At 44.5% G+C, this 26,256-nt stretch overlaps 1 protein-coding gene across 1 annotated transcript in view; it reads right to left on the bottom strand.

Moving 5' to 3' along the window:
- The window catches only part of LOC103184889 (A disintegrin and metalloproteinase with thrombospondin motifs 12-like), a 201,510-nt gene that overhangs the window by 133,087 nt on the left and 42,167 nt on the right, over positions 1 to 26,256 (bottom strand). Inside the window, 2 exon segments of the mRNA XM_042331953.1 lie at positions 11,055 to 11,079; positions 25,012 to 25,033. Coding sequence (XP_042187887.1) covers positions 11,055 to 11,079; positions 25,012 to 25,033 — 47 coding nt within the window.

Below are 26,256 nucleotides of genomic sequence, written 5' to 3'. Positions count from 1 at the left end.
GGTCTTTGCTGGAGAAGCAGCGGGTAGCTTGCCGGACAGTGTATCAAAGTGATTTTAGCTGGTTGAACCAACAGTACCCCAATCTCAGTGATCCCCCATAAGCCTCTAACTAATACTTTAGGATCCTCCAGAGAGTGATTGTGCATTCTACTCCAGACAGGAATTTCCATTTGTAGGTGGCGTACACATGTGGAACTTTCAGTCTGGCTCAGATACTCGTTAACAGCAATAATAATCGTTGGATTTGATATAACTCCTTATTGCCCTGTTGAGACGTCTCAAAGCAGAATATAATAATAATAATAATCCTTGCATTTGATATAGCGCCTTATCACATCTTTGAGATGTCTCAAAGTGCTTTGCAGAATATACTGTAAAGTGAATCGACTGTATATTTTGTGGGCGAAACGTGGCAGCCAATTGTGCATAGCAGTGTCCCACAAACAGTAGTGGATTAAGTGAACAATTTATTATTATTTTTTAAGGAATTATTATCCCTGGAAAAGTGATCTACCAATCGATTAACAGCCAGGTGTTTACTTACTGCTAGCTAAACAGAGTCGTATGGAGTAAGAAAGCTTGCCCAACATTTCACCCTACCTGGAATCGAACCCAGGGCTCTCACTTGTGAGGTACTGAGCTACAGGGTTCCCGATTCCAGGACTCAAGGGCTTCAATATAGATTGTAAAGTGCATTGACTGTATATTTTGTGGGCAAAACGCAGCAGCCAATCCCACAAAAAGCCGCAGATTTTTTTGTGTTTTTAGAGGGATCACTAGCCCCAGAAATCAAGTTACAACCGGATTGTTACTTCCTGCTAGGTAAACAGAGATGTGTGGAATAAGAAAACTTGCTTAAAGTTTCGCCTTGCACGGGAATTGAACCCAGGTCCTCTCGCTTGCAAGGTGAGTGTGCTAACCACTATTCTACGGAACTCTTAAGGGAGATATGGGTTTCCCCATGTATGAGATACCCAGCTGACCAAAAAAAAACACCAGAGTTGTCCTTGCTGAGGAGCCTTGCTTAGCGCAGGACTTATGCTAAAGTTTTACCGTTCACCGTCACACACTCCTCCTCTCCCCATTCCCTCCCTCCCACCCCTCCAGGGGGAACCGCAGTGTTCTGTTATCAAACAACATACGCAGAAGGTGGAATTGGCACTGTGATGATGAGGACCCCCACCTCCAGAGAATAATTGCTTTCCGGTGATAAGAGATCGGTCTCCCTGGCAACCACCTGCTCTTGTAAACCATGCAGTGAATGGAAAAAATCTGCTGGAAAGGGCCAGCAGGCGTAAAGTTTCAGACGGATGGTTTTGAGCAAATAAATCTCAGTCGTTCAGTTATTCTCAGGGCAGTTCTCATGACAGCCCAGCCTGGCTCATTGGCAACATGTCAATCTGTTTCAGGTGCGGGTCAGTTTTCCCTGTCTGAACACACAGTGTCCAGGTCACACACATGACAGCCGATGAGCCTGTCAGCTTGGGCGATGTACAAGTTCATCAATCGTATACAATTTTTTTTTCCTGGCCAGCCGGTGTCTGACATGCAAGGAAACCCATCGCCATCACTTAAGACTATCCAAACTAAACGTATATCACCTACACATGGAAAATTTCCCTGTGCCTGGGAGGGAATGTGCACTCTCCCTCCCCTGGGGGGCACCCACACTGCTTATCTATTTCCAAAGAGTATTAAAGCAAAGGTTGACAAGAGATAAAAGGCTCGAGGGACCCTGGATGGTGAGTTCTGCCGCCCACAAAACCACTTGCTAATCCATTTGTATCCCGTGCTATCAATACGGACAACAACTGGCATTTATACAGCGCCCTTCACGTGGGGTGGTGTCTCAGAGTGTGTGGAGACTATCTCCAAAGACGAGGATGTACACATGTGGATGTGAATTATAGCATTATCTGCATATCCACACACCAATTATCTGCATGTCCACTTATCCACCTGTTACAAAACCCAATTATTTTGACCACAAAATGTACAGTCAATTCATTTTACAGTATATTCTGTGAAGCGCTTTGAGACGTTTCAAAGACGTGATCAGGCGCAATATCAAATGCAAAGATTATCATTATTATTATCTACCAGTAGGCCCATGTGAAGTGTCACTGGGAATCATGAGCCTGGAAGGGCAACAACCACACACCTCTTTGTTGTGATGGGAGCTCAGAGCAGAGCTCACAGCAGCAACAACAACAACAACAACAACAGACGGCGTCTCAGAGCGCTTTACAGTAACGGATCTCGGGGCCGAGCCAGGAGGAAGGTGACCAAATAAATGTCTTCAGCAGAGACCTGAAAATGGGAAGGGAGGGAGCAAGACGAAGGGAATGAGAAATAATAATAATAATAATAATCCTTGCATTTGATATAGCGCTTTTCACGTCGGGAGGACGTCCCAAAGCGCTTCACAGAACACACTGTAAAGTGAATTGACTGTATATTTGTGGGCGAAATGCGGCAGCCAATTGCGCACAGCAATGTCCCACAAACAGTCGTAGATTGAAAATGACCAATTTATTATTGTTTTTGGTTTTGGAGGGATTATTATTAGGCTCTGTGTGGAGTAAGGAAACTTGCCCAAGGTTTCGCCCTCTGCCTGGAATTGAACTCAGGTCTCTCGCTTGCAAAGCGAGTGCTCTAACCACTGAGCTACAGAGAAAAGCAGTTCCAGAGCCTCGAGGCATAGTAGCTGAAGGCACGGCCGCCGAAGGTGGAGCGGAGGACTCGGGAGACGAGGAGGAGGGCAGACCTGGAGGAATGAAGGCAACGGGTACTATTTTGAGGAGAGAGATCAGAGAGGTAGGGGGGTGCAGAGGAGTGCAGGGCCTTGAATACAAGGGTGAGGATCTTGAAATCGATCCTCTCTGGGATAGGCAGCCAGAGCAGTCTGGCAAGGACTGGTGTGATCGGGGAGCGAAGTTTGGTGCGGATAAGAATGCGGGGCAGAGTTTTGAATGATTTGGAGTTTATGGATGGTGGTGGATGGGAGATCGGCGAGGAAGACATTGGAGTAGTCCAGCCGAGAGGTGACAAAGGCATGGACCAGGGTTTCAGCGTTTTTTGGGGAGAGGTATTGGCGGAGCCGGGCGATGCGTCGGAGGTGGTAGAAGTCGGTGCTGGTGAGGGACCAGATGTGGGGGAGGAAGGATAATTGGGCGTCGAACCTGATGCCTAGGTTGCCTACGGGTTTGGAGAGTTTTAGGGGGAGGTCGGGTAGATGGAGGATGTGAGAGCCGTGAGATTTTATAATGTTGATGAAAGCCAAAGAGTATGGCTTCCGTCTTGTCAATGTTCAGCTGAAGGAAGTTTGCGCTCATCCAGCCCCTGAGATCTGACAGGCATACTGACAGAACATCAGAGGACTGGGGGTCAAAAAGAGAGGTGGAAAAATAGGAGTTGGGTGTCATTTGCATACATGTGGAAATGTACCCCATGTCTACAGATGACATCCCCAAGAGGAAGCATGTAGATCAGAAAGAGGAGGGGGCCAAGGATGGATCCTTGGGGTACCCCGCAGGTGATCGGGTGAGAGCGGGAGGAGAAGCCATTTGTGCAGATGTACTGCTGGCGGTTTGTGAGGTAGGACTCGAACCAGGCGAGTGCGGTCCCACTGAGGTGGATGACGGAGGAAAGGCGGTGGAGGAGGATGGCGTGATCGACTGTATCGAACGCGGCGGAAAGGTCCATGAGGACAACAACAACAACAAGATTCCATTTATTGAGCGCCTTTCACGTCGGGAGGACGTCCCAAGGCGCTGTACAGTTGGGTCAGGACCCGAGCCTTGGGAGGAAATGGTCAGGGTGAGGGGAGGCAAGGGAGGGAGCGAGGAGGGGGGAGATGGTCGGGGTGAGGGGAGGGAGGGAGCGAGGAGGGGGGAAATGGTCAGGGTGAGGGGAGGGAAGGAGCGAGGAGGGGGTAGAGAGTCGAGAGGGGAGCTGAAGGCACAGTCAAAGAGAAAGGTCTTGAGACCGGCCTTGAAGGAGGAAAGGGAGGAGGCAAGGCGAAGGCACTGGGGGATAGAGTTCCAGAGCCTCGGGGCTGAGAGGTTGAAGGCCCGGCCACCGATGGTAGGGCGGTTGGGGCGGGGGACATGGAGCAGACCGGAGCCAGAGGAACGGAGCCTACGGGCAGGTAGGTAGGGGGATAGTAGGTCGGAGAGCTAGGAGGGAGCAAGGCCGTGAATGGCCTTGTAGGTGAGGATGAGGATCTTGAATTCGATCCTCTGGGGGATGGGGAGCCAGTGGAGGCGAGCGAGGGTGGGAGTGATGTGGTCCCGAAGCCTGGTGCGGGACAGTACACGAGCTGCAGAGTTCTGAATGACCTGCAGCTTGTGGAGGGAGGTGCCGGGAAGGCCGACGAGGAGAGAGTTCCCATAGTCCAGCCTTGAGGTGATAAAGGTGTGGACCAGAGTTTCAGCAGCGTGAGGGGTGAGGTAATGCCGTAGTCTGGCGACATTCCGGAGGTGATGGAAGACGGTCCCAGTTGTGGCGCGGATATGAGGAAGAAAGGACAGCTCAGGGTCGAGCAGAACCCAAGGTTCCTGACTGGCTTTGAGAGGTGGAGAGTGCAGCCTTGGAGGCAGAGGGAGCCCTGGTCAGAGATAGAGAGGATGTCGTTTGTGACTTTCACAAGCGCTGTCTCTGTACTGAAGCAGGCATCACTATACCATTCTGAAGGGACGGCTGCAATTCTCTAGACATCGATCATGGTTCAATGTGTCCTGCCTTTGGGTTAGAAGCAGCCCGAGAACACTGATCAGAAGATCTTTGTGACGAGTTAATGCTACCTCGGCACCGATATTTTAAAGAAGAATTACCATGTGTATGTTGGACACTGCTATGCGCAGGTTGGTTACTGCATCTGCTAAAAAATAAACAGTCACTACACTTACGCTTCACAGCACTTTGAGACGTCTGGACGATGTGATAAGGTGCTATATCATACCAAGTTCAGATGAAGAAGAGCCTTCAGCCCATCTGATGTCATCCTTCCAGAACACCCACTTTCCCATTTTCCTATCACAGTATTGAGCTGCTTTTTAAATGGTATGGAACTTTCTTGGGACATCCTCCCTACCTGAGGAGCGCTATTCAAATATAATTTTGTTGTTACTGCACAGTAACAGGTCATTTGGCCCAACTAATCCATTCGTGTGTTTATACACTACTTGATCATCCAAATCCCCTCTCCTGTAACCCTCTAATCCGTTTTTCCACATACATACAGCAAGCTTCTTCTTTATGTTGATGCTTACAGAGCTACAGAGGGAATTACACAGATTAAGTGAGTGGGCAAAACTGTGGCAGATGGAATTCAATGTGGGGAATTGTGAGGTCTTCCACTATGGATCCAAAAAGGGATTTGGGTGTCCACCGACACCATAACTACACTTAGTTGGAAATTTGGCCTCACCAAACCAAAATATATAGTCGATTCACTTTACAGTATATTCTGTGAAGCTTTGAGACGTCTCGAAGACATGAAAAGGCGCTATATCAAATGCAAGCATTATTATTAATATCTCCCGCCCCCTGCACCCCATTGGTTCGACTGGATAGCATTTTAATGTATGAATGAAAAACAAAACAATCCTTGCATTTGATACAGCACCTTCCACATCCAACAGGAGGATGTCTCATAGCATTTTACATAATTTATGGGTGGGGTGGGTGCGTTAAACACTTTTCCTCTGAGTAAGAAGATTGTGGATTCAAGACCCACAACGGGACTTTGAATCACACAACTAAGGTGACACTCCAATGCAGTGCTGGGGGTGCACTGCATTTTCAGAGGTGCCGTTCTTCGGATGAGATATTAAACCAAGATCCTGTCTGCCTGTTTAGGCTAATGTTAAAGATCTCATGGCACTATTCGAAATGAGAAAGGAGTTTCTCTCTCCTGGTGTCCTGGCCAACAATCCCCCAAATAAAATTGGTCACTCACTCCATGGTTGTTGTGGGACATTGCGGTGTGCGAAACTGGCTGCTATGTTTCGCCCACAAAATACAGTTTCCAGTATATCCTGTGCAGCGCTTTGAAATATCTTGATGATGTGACAAGGCGCTATACCAAATAGAAGGATTATTTTAAGCGCTCTGGCATGCCGTCCGGCATGAAGGGTGCTGTAAAAATGCACCCTTTTGCACCAAAAGTTGATGTATTATTAGTATAAGTATTATTGGAGATACAATCTTCCGGCTGAGGTGTTAAACCGAGACCCTGCCTATCGTTCAGGTGAACGTTAAAAGAAAATATTACAGCACTACCTGAAAAAGGGACCTGTCAATCAATATTTCATTAGTTGTATCCACTCCACACCTGCTGCAGAAAACCATATGCATAATCCATATGCCTTCCGGCTTGGCCCCACTGTGGATCCTATTCTGTGCTGAACGAACAGCTGGCCGACTCACTCGGTAAACAAGAGGAAATTTGAAGCCGAGAAACAGAAGAATGTCGACATCTTCTAACACTTTGTAATTACATACAAGACTCACTTCACTGCAAGCACGAACCAGGGACCCACTGCTGAGGTGGGACTGACCAATGTTGATTCTGAATGCACAGCTTGAAAAGCAGCGTTGAGTTTATTCCCTCTACAAATGCTGTTTCCCCCGCAACAGATCTCACTGTTTGTTACAGGAATCCAGTGAAATAAACCAAAGACATTTATATAATCATACAAATCGCCAGTGAAGGGAGGGGATGAGGGTGTAATTCCACCTAGATTTTTCTCAGCATTGGTAGCACTCTCATCTCTGAATCTGAAGGTTATGGGTTCAAGCTCTACACTGGGACTTGGTACCTGTATAGTCCATGCTAACACTCCACTGCAGTGCTTGGGATGTCCTGCATTGTCCGAGGTGCTGCCCTTTAGATGAGATACTAAGCTGAGGCCCTCTCGACTCTCTTCCTCCTCCTCGCTCCCTCCCTTCCCTCCCCTCACCCTGACCATTTCCCCCCTCCTCTCTCCCTCCCTTCCCTCCCCTCACCCTGACCATTTCCCCCCTGCTCGGGTCATGACCCAACTGTGCAGCGCCTTGGGACGTCCTCCTGACGTGAAAGGCGCTCTATAAATGGAATCTTGTTGTTGTTGTTGTTGTTGTCCATCTGAACTTTGAGGTGGATGTGAAAGATCCCATTGCACTACAGTATCTGAAGAGAGTAAGAAATTTCTTCCGATTTCTGGCCAACATTGGGGGCTCTTTGTGGGACATTGAGTCCAAATTGGACCTTTTCCAAACAACTGGAAACTATCTGGAGGATGTCCCAGCCTGGGTCACTTGGCTGCCCTGTCGCGAACCAGTCCATTGGAAACTTGTTTTTTGGCCATTCAGCATAAGTCAGTTTTGGCTCAGTCCATAACATTCTTGAATCTGGACCAGAAAGTGCTGGATTCAAGCTTCACACCAGGCATCAACACTCCAATGTAGCCCTGAGTTTACTATGACACGTTACACTTTTTATCCCCAAAGCGTTCGCTCTCTCAGGGTCCCAGGGCCACTGCATTGTCAGAGGTGCTGTCCTTCGGATGAAACATTTAATCGAGGTCCTGTCTGTCTGTTTAGGTGCATGTTAAAGTTGTCATGGGACATCGAGTTTCACCCAGTGTCCCAATAAAATTTGTCATTCGCTTCATGGTTATTTGTGAGACTTTGCTGCTGTAAATTAGCTGCCGTGTTCGCCCACCCAAAAAAAAGCCACATACTTTACAGTATATCCTGCGACTTAAACATGTCCTCCCAATGTGATAGATGCAATGCCAAATGTAAGGATGATTAGTACTATTATTTACTCCACCCATCATTATTTACTTCAACCAGAAGTTAAAGATCTTACAATAATAATAATCCTTGCATTTGATATAGTGCTTTTCACATCTTCAAGATGTCTCAAAGCGCTTCACAGAATATATGGCACTATTCAAAAAGAAAGAAGAGTTTCTTCCGGTGTCCTGGCCAACAATCCCCCAAATAAAACTAGTCACTCATTTCATGTTTGTGTAGGACATTGCTGTGTGTAAAAATTGCTGCCATGTTTCGTCGACAGAATACTCAGTGAATCTACAAATAACCTGGAGATGTCTCGAAGAACGTGATAAAAACAACAAGATTACATTTGTATAGCGCTTTTCAGGAGGATGTCCCACGGCGCTGGAAGGCGCTATATCAAATGCAAGGATTATTATTATGAGAAGCATCCAGAATTTGACAAATTATTGTAATTAGTCTTAACTTTGGTGTCTGTCTTTGCTGTTCTTAAAGGAAACTTATAGCAATAATATTACCTATCTGTAGCTTCATTTTCTTCAGGATTGGGTCAGCAGGATGTGGCCCTCTGGGGAGAGTCTGCGCACTCCATTCCAAACACAGGAGAACTTCCTTGTGTTGGTGGCAATGACAATTGTAATGTTTTTTTTTGGTCATTCGGGTGTCTGACACATGCGAAAATCCATCACTATGCTAAAGAGTATCCAAACCAAACTAAGATTTCCATGCATCTCACCTACACATGGAAATCCCAGAGATAGATTGTTGCAATAGAATTCACACTCTCTCCCTGTAGGGACACATCCTGGTTCCCTAATTCTGGAAAGTATTAGGCACAGATTGGAAAAGTTCCAACGCTTGGGGACCCCAGAGTGTGCGTTGGGGTATTGCTGGAGTCTAAACAGCGAAAACCTATAGCTTGCCATTGATATTGCTGTCCGACAAGTTTTCCCACTGTTTATCCAGCCAGGACCACCCTAACCATCAGGGCTTTGGCTTGCAGGGTTAACAGGAACTGAGTGGGATGACTCCCTGCCCCAGTGATTGGTCTGCCCTTCAGGTCCTGCCAATGAGCCAGGCTGGCTGTGCTGTCACCAGCAGTGCCTTGAAATAGTGTGGACTCACCTGGCTCAGCGACCAGACTATCGAGACCGCCAGAGGGCTGGCTCTATTCCGACATTTTATTACCAGGTTTGTCACCTTGGAGCCAGTTCAGCTCCAAGGACAATCTGCTTACCTCTCCCCCATGGAGGTTAAATAAATAAATTGGTCACTCGATCCACGACTGTTTGTGGGACCACTGCTGTGTGCAATTAGATGCTGTGTTTCACATTCAAAATATACAATCAACTCACTTTACAGTATATTCTGTGTAGTGATTCGAGGCGTCTCATCGACATGATAAGGTGCTATATCAAATGAAAGTATTATTATTTTTGTAGGCAGATGGAACCAGGAAACCGTGCACCTGATATGACATTTATTATTATACTGTAATTATTAAATCATACTTTATTAAATTGCACTGCTACTTGTCCTGTCAGAATAGATCTGTTAATCCGCACGCAAGGCAGAGACCGAATCTTGACTGAAATGAGGGTTTACCTGTCATTGCTCTGCAACCACAGATCTACAGCCCTCTACTCTCTTCGATCTGCTTTTAAGTATCTTTGCTTGATCTAACCCACACACAACACACACACAGCCTGGCAGACCAGCGGCTCTCCCCATCTCAAGCAGACAACTGACAACTTGTTGTGGCAAGAATATACATCTTCATAAGAAAGGGTATTTTTTCCCCATGTCATCTCCATTGCAGAGCGCAATGTAAATCCAAGAGAAACTTCTTTAAAAAATCTAAAAATAGATGTGCAAAATGAAACGTACTCTTGCGATTCTTCCCATCTCCTCTCTGCCTCTCCCAACTCATCCCCTTCCTCCTCACCCCCCTTTCCCCTCCCCCCACCCCGCTCTGCTGAGGGTACAGGGGTTCAAATGAAGGGTGTTGTGCAATCATCCCATGGTTCCCCTGCACTGAACACTAGATTGTTGTGATTCACTGGGAATTCACAGCCAAGGAGTGTGTGTGTGGGGGTAGTGGGGGTGGGGTTTTACTGCAGGGGTCCTAGCACCTGCAGAAACATATCCTTGGCCAAAACAAACAGAACAAAAATGAGCAGAATGCCTCCAGGAGAGGGGGAACGAATCACAGCAGCAGCAAGAACATGCAGCGTCCTTCAAGTCATCAACGTCTCAGAGTGTCTCACAGTGAATCATAATAATCCTTGCATTTCATATTAGTGCCTTATCATGTCTTCAAGACATCTCAAAGCGCTTCACAGAATATACTGTTTTGTGAGTGAAACGCAGCAGCCAATTGAGCACAGCAGTGTCCCACAAACAATCGTGGATTGATGTGACTAAATTATTATTAGCTTTTTTTGACGAGATTATCATCCCCGGAAAAGCCATCTGTACATGTATATATATGTATAGTCGAGTGTGCTTAATGATATTCTCTGTTGGACTGGACAAAATAAAATGATGCGGACTATTATAATATGGGGACTTCCTTTATAAACACTTGTAAACATTTCCAAACTGTTCTGGATGTACCAACATGTGTTCACGAACTCGGAACTACATGTTCCTACATGCAGAACAGCTTGGAAGTGCTTGCAAGTGTTTATCTGATGGCATTTGCAATTGTAAGGTTACGAAAAACTGTTAAAATAGTCAATATTTTACTTTAATTCCCGTGTAATCATTCCTTTTTAAATAAATGATTTGGGACGTTTTATCTTCGAAATTGAATCACAAAAGTGACAGCGATCTGTAGGTGCTAAAATACTGTACTGTAACAGACTCTTTTCATCGGACCATCCACCTGTCTATTTGTTCTGGATTTTAGGTGCCAAAGTAACAACAACAACAATTTGCATTGATATAGCACCCTTCACGCACGGTAGTATATATATTTACAAATTGTGGTGGTGAAACTTATGACTTATGTTCTTACACAGTTTGGGACACAACATGTCAAGCGACTGCTAGCGTGCTGGAAGACAAACTAGTTGGACCTTGATCTTCTTTCGCCTAACAAATTCTTATGCTCTTAAACTGAATGCATCAAGTATTCCAGACGGTGTCTGACCAAGGCTCTGTACAACAGAACAGAACACTTCCTTGCTTCCATCCATGACCTCATCCTGGACAAGCACCTTGACATTCTTGGGCTCACCGAAACCTGGCTCTCCCCCAATGACCCCGTGCCCCGAGTGGAAGCCTCCCCTCCAGGCTACACCTTCCACCACACGCCCCGTCCAAACCAACGTGGCGACAAGGTGGCCTTCATTTCCAAAGCCTCCCTTGGTCTTACCCCCTACTCCTCTGGCTGCTTCCCCTCTTTCAAGCACCTCACCCTCTTCCACCCCACTCTCCCATTGAAAATCTTCTGAAGCCCCCCCGGCTCCTTCCACACAGACATCTCTACTCTCCTCTCTTCCCTGTCCCTCTGCTCATAATGGGCCATTTCAACCTCCACCTAAACTCCCCTTGCACTACTTCTGCCAACTTCACTGCCCTCCTCTCCTCCTAAACCTCACCTTTATATAAATTCACCTACCCACAACTGTGGTCATGCCCTTGACCTCGTTATTACCCGCGGCCTTGACATTTCTGACCTCAGCATAGTGGACAAGGCATCTCGGACCACTTCCTCATCTTCTTCTGCTCTCACATCCCTCTCACCTCCACCAAGCCCTCAACCATCCTCTACTGCCCTTGGAAAAGGCTACCCCCTGAGACCCTCACGAAGGCCCTCACATCATCAAACATCCTATCCCTCTGTCCTTCCACCCGCAGAGATCCTGAAGCAGCCGTCCAGCTGCTCCATGATCGCCTCTCCTCCACCTTCAACTCCCTCATACCCCTGAAATCCAGGACCATCTCCAAACCCACCCAATCCCCCTGGTACAACAACCATCTCTGCCGCCAAAAAAACCAAACCCGTCTGTTCAAGCGCAGATGGCGGAAAACTGGGCTGACAGTTCACCGCCAACTGTGGCTCGAGCATCTCCACAGCTACCGCCGTTCTTTGAAACGCGCAAAAACGGCCTTCTACTCCAACATCATCTTGGAGGCTAAACACAACCCTAAAATCCTTTTTTTCACCACCCACTACCTCCACCTACCCGATCACCCCAGTCCTTGCCAGACTGCACTCGCTGCCTGTCCCAGGGACGATCGACTTCAAGATCCTCACCCTTGTATTCAAATCCCTCCACTCCTCTGTACTAACACTCTGACCTCCTCTCTCCTCAAAACCGTACCCGTTGCCTTTGTTACTCCGGGTCTGGCCTCTTCCTCATCCCCCGAGTCCTCTGCTCCAACCTCGGTGGCCGTGCCTTCAGCCACTATGCTCTGAGGCTCTGGTATTCCCTTCCTCACTGCCTTCACCTCGTTACCTCTCTTCCTATTTTCAGGTCTCTGCTGAAGACCTTTCTCTTCAACCGCACCTTTGGTCACCTTCTTCCCCTTCCCCCTGGCTCGGCCCCGGGATCCGTTACTGTGAAGCGCTCTGAGACACATGGAGGGTGCTATATAAATAATAATAATAATAATCCTTGCATTTGATATAGCGCTTTTCACGTCGGGAGGACGTCCCAAAGCACTTCACAGAACACACTGTGAAGTGAATTGACTGTATATTTGTGGCCGAACGCGGCAGCCAATTGCGCACAGCAATGTCCCACAAACAGTCGTAGATTGAAAATGACCAATTTATTATTGTTTTTGGTTTTGGAGGGATAAAGCCAAGTTGTTGTTGTTGCTTTTGTATTCCAAGCTCCTTGAAATAAAAGCCAACGTTCCATTAACCGTTTTGATTGCATTTTTGTTGTTGTTACTGCAACCAGGCTGACATGAGAGATGTCAAGGAGCTTCAGACGGAAAGTGGTGATAGATGGAAAAACGTTCAGAAAAATCTTTCGAAATTACTTTACATTACGTGAGAAAAATGGCAGGAAGAAAATGAAAGAGACTTACCAAAGTCAAAAAAACAATATTACGAATTGCAGACTTTGTTCACAATAAAGATTTTAAAAGTTAAGCTTTGTAAATACCAACAAAGGACAGAGACTGGCATTTACATCACCTCTTTGAGATATCATCCATTTCAATATTTATTCTTTGTACATTGGAGCCTTGCTATTTTGCTTGGCATCCATTAATTCCCAAGCCGCGTTATAACAAGGTTTAATAGATAATAATTAATAATCCTTCCATTTGACAAAGTGCCTTATCAGGTCATTCAGACGTCTCAAAGCGCTTCACGGATTATACTATAAATTGAATTGACTGTATATATTGTGGGCAAAACGCGTCGGCCATTTGCACACAGCAGTGTCCCACAAACAGTCGTGGATTGAGTGACCAAATTATTATTACTTTTTTTTGAATGGATTATTATTCCTAGAAAGCGATCCCCCAATCGACTAACTACAGGGTTCCTACTTAAAGATAGACAGAGGCATGTGGAATAAGGAAACTTGCCTAAGGTTTTGCCCTGCCCGGGAGTCAAACCCAGGTCCTCTGTATTGCGAGGTGAGAGTGCTAACCACAGATGGCTTCACGTCGTGTGCAATGCGTGCAGCCGGCCAACACGTTTCCTGTGCGCTGGCCAGTTCTCGTGATATAAAAAATGAATGAACTCTGTGTCGTCAAGTCACCACCGACGTCACTTCCTGTTTTAAACTAATAGGAAATGACAATTTGTGTATAAAGAAGCACATTATAATCGAGGTGCAGAGTTTACCTCAATGGTAAGGGGAGCTCTGCATTGTCAGGGATGCCATCTTTCATGCCCCCTCTCAATCTGTCGCCTCAAGTGCTTAAAACCTACTTCTTTGACAGTGCATAAGGTCACTTTCCCTTTCTCTCCTCCTTCCTCCCCTCTCCACTGCTCAACATACATAGTTACATAATGATATAACACAGAAGAATGCAATTTAGCCCAACTAATCCATTTCAGTGTTTATACTCCACACAAGTCCCCATCACTCCTATTCCGCTCTCCTAAACTCTTCTATTTCCCTTCTCTCTCATGTACACATAAATTGTACTCTTAAATACGTTGATGCCTTTTGCTTTAACCACAGCTTCCAGCAGTGAGTTCCACATTCTCCTCACCCTCTACCTGAAATTCCGTATTAGATTCTGGCTTAGATGGGAACCTCTATGTTAGAAGGTTGTGGGTTCAAGCCCCATGTCCGTACTTGAATTGTTATTATTATTATAATTAATATCAGTAGATCTACAACATGCTGTCTTATATTTATGTCACCTGGAATTTGTGAGTAAGAGGTTTTGTTTTTTAAAATAAGAAACCAGGGTGATGAATCAAACACCATAGTACAGGTTTGACAGCAATAATAATGTTTACACTTGAAATAGAACTCAAATCACTGAAACTTCTCAAAGTACTTCACAGGGAATTACCCTCAATTGCACAGACTGTTTCTGTAGGTGAATTTGTCAGCCACTTGGCACCAACAGCAAGGTTCGACAAACAGCTTTGAAGTAAGCAATCAATTTAACTGTCAGTTGTTGGCTGGGACACCAAGAGAAACACCCTGTGTTCTTTTTAATAGCATCGCAAGATCTTTTAAAGTCCACCTGAACAGGCAGAGGGGTCTTCGATTTAACGTCTCATCTGATAAGGCAGCCTGGCCCAGACCGTGAGCTCTAAATCCTAACATGGAGCTTGAACTTGCAGGACTAAGGGCAAGGATACACCCAAATGAGCCAAGCTGCCTGCAACATACTACTCTAATAATAATAATAATCCTTGCATTTGATATAGTGCCTGATCACGTTGTTGAGACATCTCAAAGAGCTTCACAGAATATACAGTAAAGAGAATTGACTACATATTTTGTGGGTAAAACTCAGCAGCCGATTGTGCACAGCAGTGTCCCACAAACAGTTGTGAATTGAGTGACCAAATTTTTTTTAAGGGGATATTATCCCCGGAAAAGTGATCTGCCAATCGACTAACACCCGGATTCCTATTTACTGCTAGGTATACATAGGTGTGTAGAGTGAGGAAACTTATTAAGGCTTTGGGCGCCCGGGAATCGAACCAGGGTCGTCTCGCTTGAGAGGCGAGAGCTCTAACCAGTGCACTACACGACTCCACTTGACTAAAGTATGCTTTAGAAGACTTGTGCTTAAATGTATTTTATATATAAAACATAAAGAATGAACAAGGGGAAGTTGAAGCTCCCATGTGATATGATTTTCGTATTTGTTACACAAGTGGAACAGTTCCTCTCTGATACAGAACACAGCAGCTACTTGTAATGCTAGTTTTGCCCTGGGCAAGACTTCTTTACATTCTTCCCGTGTAGACTGCAGACTTGATGCACAGTGCTGGACTGTTTAAAATTATTATTATATTATTATATAATTATCATTATCATATTTATTATTATATATTATATATTATTATAAAAGGGAACACAACTCATAGAGTCCTGTAGTTCAGTGGTTAGAGCACTCGTGATGAGGCGAGACAGAGACCTGGGTTCGATTCTCGGGCAGGGAGAAATGTTGGGCAAGTTTCCTTACTTCACACGCCTCTGTTTACCTAGCAGTAAGTAGGAATCCAGTTGTTAGTTGATTAGTAGATCGCTAGTCCAGGGTAATAATTCCTTCCAAAAGAAAATAATAAAAATTGGCCTCTTCAATGTACAACTGTTTGTTGGACACTGCTGTGTGCAATTGGCTGCTGCATTTCGCCCTCAAAATATACTGTCAATTCACTTTATAGTATATTCTGTGAAACGCTTCGAGATGTCTCGAAAGACGTGTTAAGGCGCTATATCAAATGCAAGGATTATTATTATTACAAACCAACTCATAATCCGGAGCTCTGGTTGGTTTGTAAACCATTAATTTATAACCCGACTAATTAATAAACATACTTACATTTGATGTCTCGCCTCATCACGTCGCCGACATGCCTCACAGCGCTTAATAATCCTTGCATTTGATGTCTTAATACATCACTATAAAGTCTCAAAGCACTTCAAAGGATACACTGCATTCTGTAGTCAAACGTGGCAGCCCACATCAGTGTCCCACAAACAGCCTTGAAGTGAATGACAAATATTACCTGGGGGACTGTTGGCCAGGCCAGGAGAAACTCCCTTCTCTTTTCATATATGCCATGGGCCTCTTTAACGTTCACTTGAACAGGCAGATGGGACCTATGTTTAACATTTCAACTCAAGGAGGCACATCCAACAATGCAGCACTTCCCTGGCAAGACATTGGAATGTCACAGGATTTTACTGCAAAGTAAAATAACCCCCGAAACTTCAATCAAATTTTTTTCACTGTTTAAGCAAAAACAACAGTAATAAAATTACACTTGTAAAGCGCCTTTCACTTCGGGAGGACGTCCCAAAGCGTTGGACAGACAGAGTTGTGGACCGAACCTGTGTGTCGGGATTGGGGAGGGTGGAGGGCAGGGGGGAAGCAGGGTGATCCAAAGTACGTTCGAAGAGCAGGGTCTTAAGATAGGTCTTGAAGGAGGCAAGGGAGGGGCGAGGCGGAGGGACTGCAGGATGGAATTCCAGAGGCTGGGGGCAGAATGACAGAAGGCCCACCTGCCAATAGTAGGGCGAGCGAGACAGGGGATGTGAAGAGGCCGGAGCCCATTGAGCGGAGGGAGGGAGCAGGATGGTAGGGGATTAGGAAGTTGCAGAGGTAGGAGGGATCAAGACCGTGGAGGGTCTTGAAAGTGAGGACCATCTTGAACTGTATCCTCTGTGTGATGGGAAGCCAGTGGAGTCGAGGTGGGGTTGATAGGGTCATGGAGCCTGGTGTGGGAGAGGACATGGGCTGCAGAGTTCTGGATAATCTGCAGCCTACGGAGGGAGGAGTTGGGGAGGCCCACAAGGAAGGAGTTTGCATAGTCGAGCCTCAATGTAATGAAAGCGTGTCCACACCTTAACACATCATCGACTTAGATGCGAGAGCGCTACCAAGTGAGTCAGGCTGAGACATAGCCAACAATTCCCCATCTGTCCAATTAGATATGGGAAGCTGAAATACCCTAATTGGCTGCTGTCAATGGCTAAACTTGGCAGCGAGTCCCTCTGAGGCATTTTAATGCTGGAGGGGCTGCATCAAATGCAAAAGATCTATATTTTTATTCACTTTTCCGATCTGAAGAATTTCACTTCTATATGACACCCTCTCAGGATGTCACACACAGAAACATCGTCCTTTGGGTGAGAAGTTAAATCAAAGTTCCATCTGTCTGCTCAGGTGGATGTTACAGATCCCATAGCATTATTCAAAAAGAGAAAGGAGCTTCTCCTGGTGTTCTGGCCAACAATCCCCCCTAAATAAAATTGGTCACTCACGTCATGGCTGCTTATGGGACATTGTTGTGCACAACTGGCTGATGCGTTTCACCTACAAAACCCACAATCAATCCACTTTACAGTATATCCTGTAAAGCGCTTTGAGATGTCTCAATGACCTGACAAGGCGTTATATCAAATGCAAGGATTAAAAACTGCAAGTTTCCTCTGATCATATTATTGCCACGTGATAGATTTCTACGGCTGGTTTCAAGCCTAGTTAACACTTGCCATCATTTGACTGAAATTAGCTCTTGAGCAATGAATGGGAGAGCATTTGCTAATCCAGCTTCAATAACAATGACTATCATTCACGACCTCTTATGCCACAATTCGGCTATTAAATTATGCTGTGATTAGTTTGCTTAAGTTGATTGACGCCATGCCATTTTCCTTTGTACAATGGATGATATACAATGTTTTAGCCATGTAAAATTAGTATGAAAATTTTATTAACAGGAGTTTAAGAGAAGCGCAACAACTCTGTTCCTCCAATTTATCAGATCTGATCTTTTAATCCCTTTCAACCACCCCTTCCCACACACCTCAATAACCTTACTTCCCAAGTTTGTAGCTATTCATCTCCCTTATTTCACTTCAATGAACAACAACTTACAATTATATAGTGCCTACATGCAGGGTATCACCTCAGGAGTGCTTAACAGTGGCGGAGCCTGACTCCGAGCCAGACTTAAAAAAGGGGAGAGAGGGGGTAAGGTGGAGGGATTGAGGGAGAGTGTTCCAGAGTTTTGGAGCGTAGAGGCTGAAAGGGCGACCTCTGATGATGGGGCAGAGTGTGCAAGGATGAGCAGGAGGCTGGTGCCAGTCGAGCGGAGGCACCGAGTGGTGGATTGGGGAGTGAGGAGGTTTGAGAGGTATGGAGGTGCCAGAGAGTGAAGGGATTTGAATACGAGTGCGAGGATCCTGAAGTCGATCCATTTGGTGATGGGGAGCCAGTGGAGCCTGGCCAGAACTGGTGAAATGTGGGGATGGAGTTTGGTCCAGGTAAGTATGTGGTGGCAGAGTTCTGAATGAGCTGGATCCATATATTTCACAAAGTGCTTTGAGACGTCTCAACGACGTGATAAGCCACTATATCAAATGCAAGGATTATTATTATAATCTTTGCATTTGATGTGTACCTCTCCAAGTCGAACCCTCTGCCTTGGACCCTCCTTGTCCATCTTCAGATCACGCCTAATGACCTTTCTCTTTGACTGTACCTACGGTCATTTCCCTCCTCTCCCTGAGGTAAATGCAAGTCATTGTAGTTGTTGTTATGGGCCAAAGAGCCTTTTCCATCTGAACTAATCTTGTGATCTTGGAATAATTACTTGGACTTGATAGAGCGCCGTATCATGATGTCAAAACGTCTCAAAACCCTTCACAGTATTTTATTGTGAAGTTTAATGACTGCAGGCAAATGCAGCCGGCAATTTGTGTTTAGCAGAGAGTCATGAAGTGAATGAACAATTTTATCTGATTATTGAGGCTAAATGTAACCTCTGTACAGCTGTGTAGGGCTCCAAAACACAATCCTAAGTGAAGTGCGCTGTATAAATGCAATTTGTTGTTGTGTAGTTGCTCTTATTTTCAACGTTTCAAATAAGCTTTGTCCCAGCCTCACAGCTGTTTTTCACAAAGCACATCAGCTGGCTTGCTATCTTGGCAAAGTATTTCCTCTCGCTCAGACTCTTTCATCCAAATACATGGAAAAAAGTGGTCATGAGTCAGATTCAGCCCGTTTGATCTCATTCTTCCAGAAACGAACCCTACGCTGAGACACTTAGAGTAGTGGTTAGAGCACTCGCCCTCAAGTGAGAGGACTGGGTTTGATTCCCGGGCAGGGCGAAACCTTAGGCAAGTTTAAACGCCTCTGTTTACCTAGCAGTAAGTAGGATATGTGGTTATTTGTCGAAAGGCGGATCGTTTTCCAGGGATAATAATCCCTTCCAAAAAAAAAATTTGGTCACTCAATCCACGACTGTTTGTGGGACACTGCAGTGCGTAATTAACTGCCGTATTTTGCCCACAAAATACACAGTCAATTCACTTTACAATATATTCTGTGAAGCTCCTTGAGAAGTCTGAATGACATGATAAGGCACTGTACAAATACAAGGATTATTATTATTAGTGCGGGCAACAAGATGCTTCATAAATGGGTCCAGGATTCAGACCTCAGCCACCGTTGCTTAGTGTCTATCCTAAAATTGCCCTTCCCAACCCTGAGCTTGTGCTCTCTTGCTCCTGAAGAACATTCTAGATTTAAAAAATCTTATTTGTCAACAAAAACAGTTACTATACTTGACAGCAATTAACTGTGAAGTGCTTTGGGACATTTTGATGTGATAAGATTACCAGCAAAAGTTTTTTTCTTTCTTACACTCTCAATGCCATTCAGCATCTTATCGTACAAACCTCTGCAAGATCTCCTCTGCAATGTCTCCTTTCAAGGCTGAATAACCTCATCTTATTTCATCATTCCTCATAGTTCACCCCTCTAACACTGAGGATCATCAATGCTGATGTCAGGACTTGGTTGGCAATGCTCTCACTCAATTCAAGCTGAGCTCTGCTAGTTACTGGAACCATGCAGGGAGTTCCTGGTACCTGCTATTCATCGAGTGAGGGCTCAAACCTGTATTTGTCATATGTCAAATGACCAACTAGTAGCCATTTTTCTGAGGTGGGGTGTGGACGTGGGAATTAAGCAGGGTCTCCTTGTAGCTGAACTGGTTTCAAGGTGTCGTGCTTGACAACTAAATGTTGGAATCGAGTCAAATGGTTATGGCGGTCTCGGGAGTCCTGTTCCTGGGAGGCACATCCACAGAATTCCAGGGCTCTGTTGATGGCAGCCCAGTCAGCCTGGCGCATCGCCAGGACTTGCAATCCCTGACCAGTCACTGGGGGCAGGGATTTTTCCCACTCAGTTCCTGTTAACTCTGCAAGCCAAAGCCTTAATGGACAAGGTACATCCAGCCAAAGTTCCAATGGTAGCTTGCCAGACAGTGGTAAGCTATGAGGGTTTATTTACTTTAACTCCAGCAGTAACCATAGAAACATAGAATCGGGAGTAGGCTATTCAACCCCTCGAGCCTGTTCCGCCATTTTATAAGATCATGGCTGATCTGTACCTCAAGTCCAGTTACCAGCCCTTGCCCATATCTCTTGATCCCCTGACCTAACAAACCCCAACACACACTCTGGTGTCCCCCAAGCCTTGGTTCTCACCAACCTGTGCCTAATACTCTCAGGAATCAGTTAAGCATGGTGCAATCCTCCAGGGAGAGAGCGTGAATTCTATTAATAATAATGATAATCCTTGCATTTGATATAATAATAATCCTTGCATTTGATATAGCGCTTTTCACGTCGGGAGGACGTCCCAAAGCGCTTCACAGAACACACTGTAAAGTGAATTGACTGTATATTTGTGGGCGAACGCGGCAGCCAATTGCGCACAGCAATGTCCCACAAACAATCGTAGATTGAAAATGACCAATTTATTATTGTTTTGGGTTTTGGAGGGATTATTATTAGGCTCTGTGTGGAGTAAGGAAACTTGCCCAAGGTTTCGCCCTGCCTGGAATTGAACTCAGGTCTCTCGCTTGCAAAGCGAGTGCTCTAACCACTGAGCTACAGGACTCGTGATATAGTGCCTTATCACGTCATTGAGACATCTCAAAGCGCTTCACAGGATATACTTTAAAGTGTAGTGAAGGTGCGTTTTGTGGGTGAAACGCGGGAGCTAATTGTTCACAGCTGTGTCCCCCAAAAAGTCATTATTATTATACTATTTAAGGCACACACGGAAATTTTGATGGCTAAGTGGCTTATACATATGGAACTCTCAGTCGGATTTGGACACTATTAAGCACAGTGATGAGTTTCTGTTTGTGTCAAACACCCAACTGATCAAATAAAGATTAGACTAACTGATTTCAATGAGGGATGGCACTACAAAGAATTGCTTCATTAACTTTACTGATTGAGGGCTGTGTGCTCGACTTTAGACATTCATGAACCACAGTATAAAACCTGACAGAAATCAGTTTCTCTTGAAACCTCAAAGAGAAGCTTGAAGTTTGACCCATGCATAAAATTTAACATCAAACATTGCTTTTTACATACATATATATAAATAATAATAATAATGATACAGCACCTCTCATGACAGAAGGATGACCCAAAACACTTCACAAGATATGTGTAAAGTGTGTTTTGTGGGCAAAACGCAGCACATAATTTCCACACAGTAATGTTCTACAAACAGCCATGGATGAGTGACCAATTTTATTTGGGGAATTGTTGGCTAGGACACTGGGAGAATCCCCCTCCCTTCACACTGCACAGTATAAGGAAGTGATTAGTTGAGACAACAACAAAAGGAAGAAAGGACTGAGCAATCATTAATGATTACTACAATGCTGGATCTATTTTGCTTTCTTCCTTTATTATTTTTATACGTGGGATCTCCGGTCATGGGCTTTGATTTGATTTCATGATATAATAATAATATTTAATGATACATCAATAATAATAATCCTTGCATTTTATATGCAGATTATATGTGGAGACCTGTAGCTCAGTGGTTAGAGCACTCGCCTTGCAAGCGAGACACCTGGGTTCAATTCCAGACAGCGCGAAACCTTGGGCAAGTTTCCTTACTCCATACGCCTAATAATAATCCCTCCAAAACCAAAAACAATAATAAATTGGTCATTTTCAATCCACGACTGTTTGTGGGACATTGCTGTGCGCAATTAGCTGCCGTGTTTCGCCCACAAATAAACGGTCAATTCACTTTACAGTCTATGCTGTGAAGCGCTTTGAGACGTCGAGAAGATGTAAAAAGCGCTATACCAAATCCAAGGATTATTATTACTTTTATATGGTGTCTCATCACATCATTGAGACATCTCAAAGAACTTCAGAGTATACTGTAAAGTGAACTGACTGTATATTTTGTGGGTGAAACGCTTCAGACAATTGCACACAGCAGTGTCCCACAAACAGTTGTGCATTGAGTGACCAAATGTAATACTTCGGAAATGCGATCCGCCAATCGACTATCAAACCTCTTCCGAGTTACTGCTAAGTAAACAAAGGCGTGTGCAGAAAGGAAACTTGCCTTAGGTTTTGCCCCACCCGGGAATCAAACCCAAGTCCTTTTGCTTGTGAACGCGTGCTCTAATCAATACCCTACAGGACTCCACAAACAAGCCCACCTCGGGAGTTTAAGATAATAATAATAACAATAATCCTTTCATTTGATATAGCGCTTTTTATATCTTCTCAACGTCTCAAAGCACTTCACAGAATAGACTGAAAACTGAATTGACCATATATTTGTGGGCGAAATGCGGCAGCCAATTGCGCACAGCAGTGTCCCGCAAACCGTTGTGGATTGAAAATGACCAATTTATTATTGTTTTGTTTTTGGAGGGATTATTATTAGGCGTGTGATCACATCGTCACATCGTCTAAACTGACATTCCAACCAGGGGGGGAATTGCATTGTTGGAGGTGCCGTCCTTCGACTGAAATGTTAAACCGAGGCCCTCTCTGTAGTGTTCAGGTGGATGCTGTCCGCAAATTGCCTGCAGTGTTGGTCGCTAAGCTAAGCAGTCACTGCACTTTACAGTATAATCTGGTTAAATGCTTTGAGATGTATCTCTGATATGAAAGGAGTTGAATCAAATCTAAGGATTATGATTTTTCCAGCATGTTATATCATCTCCCAAAGTAGAAAATAAGCAATAAAAAACTATAAATAGACCGCATAGATATTTGTGCATTCTCTGTTCTCTCCCCCAACCCAGGCGCCACATAATGAACAATGGCTCTGTTATTAGTCCCATATCTGGTAAAAGATCCACATGACATTTGGAGATACTTGGCCACGCAGAATTCATTGGCGCTCTAATAAACCTGCCTGGAGACAGAAAATAAATCTTTGACCTAATATCACTTTGTGGCAAGTTTGCACAGGGTCTATTTGTACTGTAGTTCATTCCTTATCACTTATTTTCTAGTTTGTGAAGGCATATATGGTTGGCTATCACTTCATTGGAAGACCATGATAAAAATCTATCAGATCTCTGGACTTTTGCTACGTTAACCTTGTCAACACTCCTCAGTATTCTGCTGCAGTCAGGAAATGTACTGTGCTTTTTGATGAAAGTACTTGGCAAGACACATTCCAACTTCTCCCTTCCTTAGCTGGTGTCAGCCTGGCACTCTCACCTCTGAATCAGAAAGTTGTGGGTTCTATCCCCACATTTGAACTTGGAACTGATATAATCCAGTGCAGTGCTGTGGGTGTGCTGCATTGTTGGAGGTGCCATCCTTCAGATGAGACGTTAGACCGAGACCCTGTCTGTTTAGGGGCGCTAAGGATCTTGTGACACTGACAAGATCTCGAAAACATAAGGCAGTTTCTTCCGGTGTCTGGGCCAAGAATCTTTCAAATAAAATTGGTCACGCACTCCATGGTTGTTTGTGGGACGATTCTATGCGCAACTGGCTGCCGCATTTGCCCACAAAAACATGCAGGCACTGTACTTTACAATAAGAAACAACATCCTCCTGACGTGAAAGCAGCTCTACCAAATATTAGGATTAGTGTTATTATTAAACTGCGTTCCCATCTGCCTATTTAGATAGAATATAAAGATTCCATTTTACTATTTGAAAAGATAAGGATGTTTGTTCCAGTGTCCAGCCAACAAGTCCCCACATAAAGTTCACTTCATGGCAGTTTGTGAGACACTGCTGTGTACAAACTGGCTGTCACATTTGCCTACAAAATGCACAGTCACTACACTTTACAGTGAACTCCTATGAAGCACTTAGTGACATCCTCCCGAAGTGAAGAAAAGAATAATATTGCAAAAACTTAAATTGACAAATTGATTTTAAAAGTGATAGATAAAAAATAATAGTAATAATGGTAACGTGATATAGTGCCTTTCACACCAGGATCATAGAATTATAGAATTATACAGTCCAGGAGCAGGCCATTAAAGGTAAAGGAGCAGAGAGACCTGGGGGTTCACATACACAGGTGGCAGGACAGCTTGTTAAAAATGCATATGGTATCTTCGGCTTTATAAACAATGGCAAAAGCAAGAAAGTTCTGCTAAACTTTTAGAAGTCACTGATTAGGCCTCAACTGGAGTATTGTGTCCAATTCTGGACCCCACACTTTAGGAAGGATATCAAGGTCTCGGAGGTGGTGCCGAGGAGATTTACCAGAATGGGACCAGGCATGAGGGACTTTATAGTGGAGAGACTAGAGAATCTGGGATGGTTCTTGTTAGATTGAGAAGGTTAAGGGGAGATTTAATAAAGGTGTTCAAAATTATGAAGGGTTTTGATAACGTAGATAGGAAGAAACTGTTTCCACTGGCAGGTGAGTCAGTAACCAGCGGACATAGATTTAAGATAACTGGCAAAAGAACCAGAGGGAAAATGAGGAGACTTTTTTTACAGAGAGTTGTTACGGTCTGGAATCCACTGCCTGAAAAGGGGTATTGGACAGGTACTTGAAAACGAAAAAATTTGCAAGGATATGGGGAAAGAGCAGAGTACTGATTTAGAAGCTCTTCCAAAGAGCCGCAGAGGCACGATGGGCTGAATGGCCTCCTTCTGTGCTGTAATATTTTATGATTCTACTCAAGGACACTCGAAGAAACTCTTCTCTTTTCGAATTGTGCCATGGTATCTTATAACATTCACCTGAACAGGCAGATAGGACCTCGATTCCATGTCTAATCTGAAGGACGTGATGAAATTCTGCTCTCCAAGTGCTGCACTGGATATCAGCCAAGACTTGTGAGCCCAAACTCCCAATGTGGGGGCTTGAACAAAGTCAGAGGCGAGCGTGCTACCAACTGAACCAGGCTGATACCTACAGTTTGTTGAAGAACCATCGGGAGCCAACTAGAGGTGACAGAAAGGAAACTGAAAGATTAGACGTACAGTGGTGTGTTCACCAGGTTGAACTGATGTCTGCTCATTCCTTGTCTAATTATTGAAACCAAATTGGGATGTGGTGCATGAGCTGATGATGAAAGGCAGGACTGCTTAATGCCTGAGTTCCACAAAGCACTTTCATTGGCAAGAAACAATGTGCCTTTTATTTCCCATTTCACTGCAGCAAAAAACACAAATAAAGACATAATTATCCTCTTCACAACTTTGCATTCGGGGAAATGGTAACCCACCTGTGGAATGGGGCTGTAAGGGCTGGTTAATATGCAAATGATTTGCCAGTTTTCAAAAGGCTCTATCTAGTTAGTCAGTGCCTGAAGCAATCATTTCAGCAAATTATCTGACAAAATGTCTCACCGTCTAAAAACTAAGAAATACACTGAGATTGGGACTGATCTTCTAAATGGCCTCCTTCAGTGCTGTAATATTCTATGAATCTATGAAAAGCACCAGGCTATGCTTAAGAAGCCTCACACTTGGCTCCAGGATTTGTTCAACTGGCTGACATAATAATAATGTTTCTGTTGTGGGTTATAATAAATTGTAAGTTATAACAATAATTCAATGTAGCACCTTATCATGAAGTTGATTCGTCTCAAAGTGATATACTGTTAAGTGAATTCATTTTATATTTTGTGGGCGAAACGCAGCAGCCAATGGCACACAGCAGTCGATTAAGTGACCAAATTATTATTATTCTTTTGAAGGGATTATTACCCCTGGAAAGAGATTCTCCAATCAACTAACAACTGGGTTCCTACTTATAAATAAACAGAGGTGTGTTGAGTAAGGAAATTTGCCTAAGGTTTCGCCCTGCCTGGAATTGAACCCGGATCCTCTCGCTTGTAAGGCGAGCGCGCTAACAAACCTTATATCTGATATTGTGATATTTTGTTGTAATTTCTCAAAGCGCTTCTCAAGAGTAAAATGAAATGTACTTGTGGGTTTAATGTGGCAGCCGATTTGTACACTGCAATGTCCCATAAAAAGTCACAAAGTGAACAATCGATTTTGTCTGCGGCATTATCGGGCAGAA

Source organism: Callorhinchus milii, unplaced genomic scaffold, assembly GCF_018977255.1.
Source record: "Callorhinchus milii isolate IMCB2004 unplaced genomic scaffold, IMCB_Cmil_1.0 Scaffold1, whole genome shotgun sequence".
NCBI lineage: Eukaryota > Metazoa > Chordata > Chondrichthyes > Chimaeriformes > Callorhinchidae > Callorhinchus > Callorhinchus milii.
The sequence above is the reverse complement of the archived record's forward strand: the minus strand, read 5'-3'. Positions and strand labels throughout refer to the sequence as shown.